Source organism: Rhinolophus hipposideros (genome assembly GCF_964194185.1).
Source record: "Rhinolophus hipposideros genome assembly, chromosome: X".
NCBI classification, from domain to species: domain Eukaryota; kingdom Metazoa; phylum Chordata; class Mammalia; order Chiroptera; family Rhinolophidae; genus Rhinolophus; species Rhinolophus hipposideros.
In genome coordinates, this window is record NC_138046.1 from 122,358,275 (window position 1) to 122,369,314 (window position 11,040).

At 45.2% G+C, this 11,040-nt stretch overlaps 1 protein-coding gene across 1 annotated transcript; it reads right to left on the reverse strand.

Moving 5' to 3' along the window:
- Positions 1 to 4,183: 4,183 nt before the first annotated feature.
- On the reverse strand, positions 4,184 to 6,749 carry CLDN34 (claudin 34; the record flags this gene model as incomplete). The annotated part of the gene is made up of 2 exons (XM_081043120.1): positions 6,617 to 6,749; positions 4,184 to 4,871 (listed from the first exon to the last, which is right to left on the reverse strand). The coding sequence occupies exon 2, from the start codon at positions 4,847 to 4,849 to the stop codon at positions 4,184 to 4,186; it is 666 nt and encodes a 221-aa protein (XP_080899246.1). The 5' UTR covers positions 4,850 to 4,871; positions 6,617 to 6,749.
- Positions 6,750 to 11,040: the final 4,291 nt, after the last annotated feature.

The window sequence follows — 11,040 nt, forward strand, 5'->3', positions numbered from 1 at the left end:
TAGCACTCTGATTTCTCTCCTATGAACTCAGTATGACCCTCAGTGTGTGGTTCTGAGATTCAAGTATGTCTGATTTTTAAATGACTCATGACCTTTCTCAGTCATTTATTTCATTTTGATTGAAGTCTTCTAAACATCTGAAGAGCTGTGAGCAACCAAGCAGCACGAGTAGAGGGTGTGTGTCTTGTATATGCCATAGCCCTACAGTTCTTGGATAAACGTTTTTGGTGGCACTTCTCATGTGCAAAACATCCAATTGATATTTGGTGAAAGAATTCATCAGTGAGTGAATGAGCTGAAGTCGTTGTCTCTCTCTCTCTCCTGAGTTGGCCTTAAGCGTGACTTTGGAATGTAATCAATTGAGGGCATTAGGGGAGCTTACGAGTTACGCTGGCAACTAGTTGAACCACCCATGAAGTGTGGGAGAAAAAGTCATTTCCACAGTCCCCGAGGGCATACCTATTGGGTGGGGTTCTGGGAGCAGTTACTTAAATTTGTATAAACAAGACCTATGCTCCTAATACAAATTTTGTAAAAATGATCTTAACTGTTGTATTAATAATCACCAAAAGAGAAGAAATATTTACCATCACCACCCACACACAATTATTAATGCTGAATAGAAAAAGTAAACATGGATTTAAGGTCTGAAAATGAGTTACCATCTGCCCCAGCAATCCTACTCCAACATAACTATCTACCCACAAGAAATGAAAAGTTGCATTCATGCATAAGTCCAAGTGCACATGCGTGCATTACCTTTTCTTATAACTGCCCCATTCTGGAAACAACCCAATGCAAAAGAAACCACCTTAAACACTCCTCAAAAAACAAAAGTAGAGTTGAACAAAGGGAAAGACATACCAGGTTCTTGAATAAGAAGACTCAATATTTTAAATATGTCAATTATCCCTAAGTTAAGTTATAAATGTAGCATGATCTTAATAAAAACAATAACAGATTTTTTTTCCAGTCTGAAGACAAGTTGATTGTAAAATTCATATGGAAAAATAAGCAGAAACAACACAGAAAGTCCTACGGATGGGGAGGGAATAAGCATACCACATATCATACTATTTTAAAATAAGACTCTAAAATTTAAGATGGTATAGTATTGGCACATTAATACACTAAAGGAGTCAAATGGAATGTCCAGAAATGGATCCAATATCTATGAAAATTTAGCATAGGAGAAAAGGTAGCATATCAAATCAGTGGAGAAAAGATGGGGTTTTTTTATTAAGTGGTATTGGTACAAAAGGAGAATCATTTCGAAAAGATAAATTTGACCCAACATATCACATTGTATATCAGGATAAATTCCAAATGAATACCATAAAAAATGAAACCATTCAAATACTAGGGGAAAAAAATGAACAAATGCTTTTATAACATGGGAGTGGGGAAAATATACCTAAATTATGACTCAAATACCAGAAGCAATAAAAGATGGAAAATTTGACAATATGTAAACTTTACAAAAACATTTGCATAACAAAAAATACCATAAGCAAAGTTTTAAAATAAAGGAGAAATTAAGAAAGGTATTTATAACTAAAAAGTAACAGGACAAGGAGCAAAAATTCTTAATAACAAGTTGCCCCAAAAATAAGACCTAGCTGGACAATCACCTCTAATGCGTCTTTTGGAGCAAAAATTAATATATGACCTGGTATTATATTATATTATATCATATTACATTACATTACACTACATTATATTATATTATATATTATAAAGATCTGGTCTTCTATTATAGGAAAATAAGACCGGGTCTTATATTAATTTTTGCTCCAAAAGATACATTAGAGCTGATTGTCCGGCCAGGTCTTATTTTCGGGGAAACACGGTATTTTAAGACCTCCTAAAAATAAAGACTACCAGCAAATCAAAAGAAGAATGGCTAGAAATAGGAAATTGTGGTAGACATCTTGTGACATGGCCCCCGATGAGTCCCTCCTCTCTATACTCACGCGCTCGGTCTCCACCCCTTGAGTGTGAACTGGCCTTCGTGATTTGCTTCTGATAAAGAGAAAATGGCAGAAGTGATGGAATGTGACTTCTGTGATTAGGTTATAAAACACTTGTGACTGCCATCTGGCGAGCACTCTCTTGCTCTCTCACTTAACTTGTTCTGATGAAGCCAGCTGCCATGTTCTGAGAAGCACTATGGACAGCTCCACCTGGCAAGGAACTGAAGATTCTCGCCAACAGCTTGTGAGGAGCCAAAGAAATGAATCCTGTCAATAATGTAAGTGCATTATGAAGTGGATCCTTCCCCACTGAGCCCTCAGATGAAACCACAGGGCCAGGTGGCATTTTGACAGCAAAATGGGTCATCCCTTTAGTAGATTTAGCAATGTATATATTTTTAATGACCGATACGTTGACCTTTCGATCCAGGAGTCCTAGAAATCTATCTTACTGATACTGGCATAATACAAAAAGTTGTATGCACAAAGGTATAATACATACCTACGTGCATACACAGCCAGCTGGCTGAATGAAGTAGGGTACATCCACACAATGAAATCCTGTGCAGCCAAAAAAAATCAGAAAGGTCTCCATACACTGATATAGTGTGATTGCAGGAATTTATTGGTCAAGTGAAAAAAGTAAGGCGCCAAATAATATATATGTTATGATTGAATTTTGAAAGAGTGCTTTGAATTAAGACGTCAGAGGCAGAGTGAGCACTTGTAGATTTTCTCTTTTTCTTTTTTATCATGCAATTTAGAATTATTTACTAAAGTGTAAGTTCTCATCTATGTTTATTTCACAATTCTCTCTTAAACAAACATTTATTTTACATTCTTTGGATTCCATTTTTATGCCATGAGGTCAATCTATTGCATTGAATAATGTTCGTCCCACATGCTTTGAAAAAATATTGAGTGCATTAAAGTGTGAAGAATTTCCTTTAAAGCCTAAAAAATGGAGCATGAAATCCTTTTTAAAAATAGTGTCTGTAAAGAGAAAAACTATTTCAACTAGTTAGCAAATTTTCCAGAATTTCTAAAATATTCTAATTGTAGCTTATATGCTATTGGTTAAATCAAACTTTCTAATGAAGTATATAATATACACAGAAAAGTTTAAATCACAAGTATACAGTTCAATACATTATCACCAGATTTACATACCAGTGTAACCAACGTTCGGTTCACGACTAAACATTATTAGTACCCCAGATATCCCCTGATAGGCTTTATCACTAACCCTCCTCTTCTTCCCAAAGATGTCTCTTTTTTTGATTTCTAAAGCCATAGATTCGTTTTGCCTCTTGAATTTCATATAAATAAAAAGGTAGTATATTATTTTTGTGTCCAGGTTTTTTCTCTCAATATTGTTTTTGTGTGATTTATCCGTGTTTCATTTTTCATTTATCTATCTATGTATATTTATATTCCATTGTATGAGTGAACCAAAATTCATCCATTCTTCTTGTGATGGACATTTGGAAATAATCCAAATGTAGATTTACTTTTGAGGTATTTAAAAATTCTAAGTATTTGATGAGAACAAGGAATAATTGTTGATTTTTTTAATGTACAATATGGTTTGTGCAAGGAAACATCTATTTTTTTTTTTAGAGAGTAATATTGAAGTGCTGAGGGATGAAGGGACATGATGTGTGGGGTATGCTTTCAAATCCTTGAGAAAAAGAAAACCAGATTAAAAAGGGAGAAAGGAGAGATAATGCTAATATGGCAGAATCTTGATAATTTTGGGGTCTATTAATGCAAGTGCGGGGGATTTCTTATACTATTCTCTCGAGTTATGCCCATTTTGGAAAATTTTATATGATAGAGAGATATTATTATCACACCACAGGAAATAAGGTCAGTTGTTTTTAGCAGATGTTTAAGAGTGAAATGAGAGATTCTCAGGAACTCTTATTTGCATAGAGTAGGTTTGTTGTATCGATTAAACAATAACTGAAATCCAGGTCCATTAAAACCAACTGGTGTGTGGTCAAGATTTTTATTAAATTGCAAGTTCATTGCTTTACACAACCAATTGAACAAATTCAGAAATAGAAGATACCAAAAGAAAACAGTTGGCCGCTTTCTGCCCCACACCACCTTTGCCCTGGTCTAGAGTCCCTCGAAACATGTCATAGAGCATTTGAATGATCCTTCCTGGTAACGTGGGGTTTGCAAAGCCAATGCAAGCAGGCATCTTACACTTCCGAAGCTTCGGGCTGCACTTGGTTGGGCAGGCCGCATTTGAAACGGAAGTGAAACAGCACACTTAACAGCATCAGGAAGGCAGCCAGATACGCCACAAGCATGGCGTTGCCTATTTCCTGACGATCTGGTTGGAAGGGTATACGGAAAGATGGCGGGAAGGCTATACCCTCTCCATTGATCACGGACTTGTGATTCCAGATGACAGTAACCAAGATGCATGTACCGGCAGCCATATTCAGAATTCCTGAGATAGCAAATGGGTTGTAGATGAAGTGCTTGCTGAGAATGTCCCTGGAGAGCTTCCTGAGCGCAAAGATGATGAAGACCTTCCCCAGCAATCCCAGGACGCTGGCAGCCAGCAGGAGGTGTTGACCCCCATGAATATCGGCAGGGAGGAAGGTGTCACCGTAAGCGTATGGGTAACACAATGTGGCCCTGTCAAAAAAGCTGACGTGGCGATAAAAGCAGACTTTCCACATTCCAACAGAGATTGGGCTAGGCTGCAAGATGGAGGTGCTGTTCACGTGCCATATTCGCCACTCGACGAGGCCCATGCAGGTGATACACAGGATCCATCCTGCGGTGGCCAGGGCGAAACCCGCTACTTCGCAATTGCCGGTGGTGGTGCTGGTGCTGATGCTGGTGCGTGAGCTCATGGTGCTCACATGCAGGGGGGAACTGCAAACAAACACAGGACGTTATGAATGGGGGACCCTCCGGCCTGGAATAGCCCCCAGGGGTGAACAGTGCTGTTTTGGACAGGGGGGTGCTATATTGGAGAATGGAGACATTTGACCCACACACTGCCAGCAGGAGTGCAGACCAAGCAAACTTTTTCAAGGGCCGTTTAGCAATATCTACCGAAAGCCTTAAAATGCACCAACCCTCACACAGGCAGTTTTACTTCCAGGCATTTGCCCAAAGACACAATTAAGATGGGCCACAAATAGTGAGTAACAAAGATGGTCGTCACACCATTCTTGTGACATTCAAAAGTGGGAAACAACTTCAAGTCCCACAATTGGGCTTGGTTAAATAATTTCTGCTATATTCATATGGTGCAGCCATATGCCAACATTACAAATCTAACTAGAATCATACAAGGTATGCTATTCTGCATTGGGGCCTTCAGACTTCGCATAATGTTTTTACGGTTCACCCAGGATGTGGCCGTGTGAGCAGATTATTCCTTTGAACTACAGAGTAGTGTTCGATTGCAAGCATGCGCCACAGTTTATTTTCTCATTCATCAGTTTTTGGACATTTGGATTAGTTCTAAGTTTGGGCTGTTACGAATAATTTGCTGTGAACATTTGTATATAAAACTGACCTAGAGGACACTCAGAAAAAGGAGATGACCTAGAGGACACTCAGAAAGATGAATGTGCCTTTTCTACATTTCATATTACTGAGGCATGTATTCTTCACCCACTGCCAAGAGACGCCCTACCAGAAGGTGGGCACGTTAAATACAGGCCCTGCCCTTAGGTAGCTTTTATTGCAGTAATCAGTAAACAAACTGAAAATGATGATGACTTGGAGATGAAGAAACATTTGTCCAAGCATGAATCTCAACTTTCAACAAATGAGGAGAAAGGAGATGCAGACGAATGACCTGAAGGTTATTGACTAGTAGACTCACAAGGGTGCTCCCACTTTGCTTCTCAACAACAAGCAGCAATTTCAGCGATGGCCTAGCAATTGACTAAAAATCTGTCAAATGGCTTCAGTACTTCTGTTGCTGCCTTTTGTCATGAGTTGCTTCGTGAATTAAAATGGCAAAGGTGGCTTTGCTGTTTTACTGAAGGCTGGCATGAATGTTAAGCAGGTTGTGCTTTATAATGCTTTGTCAGCCCTGCTGGCATATCTTGGAAGGGCAACAGGAATTTTCATTGGTCTGTAGGCTGCAGATGCTTCTAGGTGGATATTTGCACTTCCTGCTGACATATGCATGGGTATGGTACCTGCGATGCTGTACAACAAGGCTTGCAACCATGCATGTAGCCACTGAGGAAAATAGTTCTTATTACAGAAGACTGGGATGCTTCTGGGTTTGGGAATTATATGGCTTGTTTCCATATTTTAACATTAAATTGTGTTTCATACAAATTTCCAAGTAGGGTATGAATGCTAGAGTAGCTGAAAAAACTGCTGTCTATCGTTTGACTATGTCATAGGGAGAAGAGTTTGTATGCTGTGATATGCAACATTTAAGGTTAGTGGGTTTTGCGATTCTTGTATTGGATATTGCTACTTATTTTACTTATAGGGTCAGTTATGGTGGTCACAGAAACGTATGTTTCAATATGTAAGTTACTCTATTTGGGGAATATACACTGTATGTACAATTGACCCATTTTACCAGTCTATTGTACAAACAAGAGATTTTCTATGACATGGTCTGTATATTCCTGCTTCCTTACCTGTTGTTAATTTGTCACCTTTGCTCAAGTTTGCCTGTTTGTTACAATAGGAATCACACAGTTGGCGTTCCTGGCTTTCTTCTGTTCTGAGAACCTCAGTTCTGTGAACCTCAGGCTCAGGCTGCGACTTTTTAAAATGATGTCTGGCTGTTCAATATTTTCAGGTATTTCTGCCATGAGCAAGGAAATAAGGAAAGCAATAAAAAGACTTCGTTAAAGTTGTGAAGCAATGGAGGATTGATTCATTCTGGTACATAGGTATATAAGGACACTGCAGTATCTACTAGGTAGTAAAAGTAATTCATTCATTGCAAACTTAGCAGACATTAAAGTAGACTAGTACCGTACTTAGTAACATGGGAAAAAGTGGATTTAACATGCAGATAACAAAACTGTAAGTAAGTGGTATGACCTTATTTTTGTCCAGCAGGAAATATGTTGCAAAGATACAACAAAACAACATGCATCTGACTCCAGGGGTTACTAGTGATTGTTACTAGTGATTTTTTTTTTTTTTTTTGCTTTAAACAGATTTTTATTAGTTTTTCTTTAAATTTTTTTTTTCCCACAGAGGAATAACATTATGCTCTAACAATCAGAATCCTGTTACACACGTACGAACCATGCTACAGGACCAGATTGAGGTGGTTGTGTCCTTCAGTCTGTCCATATGTCACAACATGGTCAACCAGACTCTCATCATTTCAGCCAGTCTCAACACGAAACACCAAACTTGGCTCCATTTGGAATGAGATGACAGGGCAAGTGGGAAGGTATGAGTGGTCATAGTGTGTGTGCATTTGGTCCCTTCACATAAAGCCACATGGATCTGAGGAGGCACCTAAGAGTTCTGCTGGGGTCCTCCTTGCACCTGAGATGTGATGGGTAAGAGCAAATTGATGAGGGTTGTAGGCAGGGACCCAGGAGCAGGCATGCTCCAAAACAGCATCCATTCACACGTGATACCCCGCAAGGGCCCGAATGGCCAAGGCTGGACAGTGACACCCCCCTTGAAGAGAACACTCAGACATACTGGGGAAGGGACTGTCAGTCGCCCTTTGATGTAATTGGGACTCACTCTTGAAACAGATCCCTCTGACATACTCAGTTTTGGCAAAGCGCTGGTAGTCTTGACATTAATACTCACCAACTGGAACAGACTTCTCCAGGATCTCTGAGAACATCAGTCAAGACAGACACACTAACCCCTGCCTTTCCAAGGTTGCATAGAGTTTTGTGAATTCTGGTTCCCTCATGTAGTCAAGTTGTGTGCTTTACAAAAAATGCTAAGCGTGCTCACAGTGAAAGGCGCACACACAATGTCAGGACAGTATGACGAGCTCTGATGCTTCAGGAGATCGAGTAGTGCCGGCTCTTAGAAATCTATGCACCATTAAAATATTGCCACACTCCAATGTCACAGATACTACAGGAAGGCACAAAACCCTATGAGCCTTGCAACCAGCCAGGTGATGAGATTGGAGCACTCTAGAACTACAGGAGCTCCAGAAACACGGGGAAGGGAGGGGCCTTTTGAAATGTCAGCCAAATGCCCTGTAACTCACTGTTCCCTCACCAGGAGGGTCATGCCCAGGACTGTTCCCGGCCCCATCTGGCATCAAAGTAGTAAGCAAGAAGAGTTGGAGGACACTTCAGCCCTTGGAAGAGCTTCATTCAGCCCTTGGCTGTGAAGGGACCAAGGGGTCGCTGGAAGAATAAAAGGGACTAGGTTGTAACTGAAGGAGAACTTTGGGGAGACTGGGGCCCTAGTGGACTGACGTGTGGACTTGGAGCTGTTTTTAGTGTAGATTTGTCTTACTCCTTTGGACAGGAGACCCCAACAGGGCTTCCTCAGTCCCCACCTCAGCAACCATGGGGCTACCCCTCCCCCCTTACCCACACTTCCCACTTGAGGCCAGGGGCTACATGGTCGGGGAGGGCCCTGCTTTTCTCCTCATGGGATTGCCAAGTTTTGTCCAAGCCTCAGCATGGCTGTGAAGTCGGAAACCTGGCCTCAGGGTGAGGGGGAAGACCTATGCTGGTATGCAACAAGCAGTCTTAAAACTTTCAAGGAAGAAAGAGAACGTGCTAGAAAAGGACAGTTAGCAAGAGGGAAAGGGAAGCAACCTCGGGGCATCCCAACAGGCCGTGGCTGGCATCTGAGCCTAAAATTCAGCCCCACTACGGGCAGGGGAAAGCTGGCTGCCCCCATCCCCTCTGTCTCACCCAGGGATTCAGGCTCCTTCCTCCAGGTACTTCCTGGAGAAGGGAGGGGAACCAACCATAGGGCACTTGTTCCCCCCAGCAGCCTAGAAAGGAAAGAGCAGTGGGAGAGAAAATGAGGAGAGTCCCTGGGAGAGGGCTATGACAGGGACTATGTGGGCATCGGGACAGGGAAGCTCCCTGCCCCCCACCCCGCATGGCTAGTAGGGATCCTGGGTGGGGTGTGAAATACAACGCCAGAGGCAAGATGAAAGCTGAGCTGTCAGCCTTGAGACAGCTTCCCCTCACAGCTTGTCCTCCGCAGCCAGCATCATTACCCCACATGGGCCTCCCACATTCCCTGCCTGGAAGCCCTCTGGCCTGCATTGCATCTCTCCTAAGCTAGTTCTGGCACCTTGGGCATGTGAACAGGAGGCGAGGATGGCAGGGCCTTGCCCAGCCTCTACTCCTGGACGGACATGCTGGGGGTAGGCCAGCAAGGTACAGACTAAGCCCTTCAGACTCAGGGGCCTGCAGAGGGTGGGTTTTAGGAAGGCATTTAGGAGGTGTGATTCTAGTAAAGGGAAGTGGGGGCCAACTCCAGCTTCAGCTTGAGCGGGGCTTGGCCTCTCTGAGCAAGCCCAGTTCCAGCTCCCATGCCCTGCTCCCTACAGCTTCTCAATCTGTCCCACCCATCTCCATTCCCACTGGGTTGCCACTTTCCCTGACCCCCTCCACCTTCTTCCTCTAACTCACATCACACAGTCCTCTTCCACATGCTTTACCTTTCCTGGCCTACAGGACTACAGGAGCCCAGCTGCTGGGCAGAGGGAAAGCCAGGCTAAAGACAGAAACTTTTCGCCTCAGCCCCTCCCCCTACCCCACCCATTTGGGAGAGAATTACTGGGAATGAATAATATGGAAGCAGGAGCTAGTGTACTGCCAAACTTGAGATAGGGTGAGGCTTGTGAAGTGGGAGTTGAAGGTGAGGAAACACCCAGATCTCAGCTGGAGAGGAGACCCTCAGAAATCTGAGTGGGTCTGGTAGAGGCCTGGAGGCCAAGGGTAAAGGGGATATCAGGGCAGGGATGGGGGCGGGGAACAGAGAAGGAAGGATGGAGTGTGCGGTAGGAGAGATGGAGGATTAGGTGCCAGGCATGGGGGCCACAAGGAGGGAGGGTGACGGGGGGGGGGGGGGAGGGGGGGGAGGGGGGGGCAGAGGCGGATGAAAGGATCGGAGATGGGAAAATCGAGTGGGTGCAACACTGTCAGGGTGGGCTGTCACCCACACTGACACACTTAAGGAGAGAGGTTGCAATGTCCAAACCCTGAAAGGCTGCGAGCGCACCTCCAACAGGCTGGCTCTGCGGAAGCGGCTCCAACAGAGGATGGGGGTCAGCCAGGGGTTTCTGGTTCGGACGCCGATGCCCAGTAGCGGCACCGGCGCAGGAGCGGATGTAAGATGAAGGTGCGCAGGTGCTCCCACCAGCGCGCGGATGGAAGGTGAAGGAGCTCGGGCTGGAGGATGAAGGAGCTCGGGCTGGAGGATGAAGGTGCTCGGGCCAGCGCGCGGCTGGAAGGTGAAGGTGCTCGGGTCCAGCGCCAGGATGGAAGGTGAAGGTGCTTGGGCTGCAGGATGAAGGTGCTCGGGCCAGCGCGCGGCCGGAGGGCGAAGGAGCCCGGGCCGGAGGGTGAAGGTGCTCGGCCCAGCGCGCGGATGGGGGGTGAAGGTGCTCGGCCCAGCGCGCGGCCGGAGGGCGAAGGAGCCCGGGCTGGAGGATGAAGGTGCTCGGGCCAGCGCGCGGATGGGGGGTGAAGGTGCTTGGGCTGGAGGATGAAGGTGCTCGGCCCAGCGCGCGGCCGGAGGGCGAAGGAGCCCGGGCTGGAGGATGAAGGTGCTCGGCCCAGCGCGCGGATGGGGGGTGAAGGTGCTTGGGCTGCAGGATGAAGGTGCTCGGCCCAGCGCGCGGCCGGAGGGCGAAGGAGCCCGGGCCGGAGGGTGAAGGTGCTCGGCCCAGCGCGCGGATGGGGGGTGAAGGTGCTTGGGCTGCAGGATGAAGGTGCTCGGCCCAGCGCGCGGCCGGAGGGCGAAGGAGCCCGGGCCAGCGCGCGCATCTCGCCGGCGCGGTTCTGCACTTGCACCCGCGTGGCGCCCAGCGCGTGGCGCCCGAGCCGGGCCGGCGCGCCTTCCGCATCAGGGCAGTCCCAGCGCGCAGACGGGC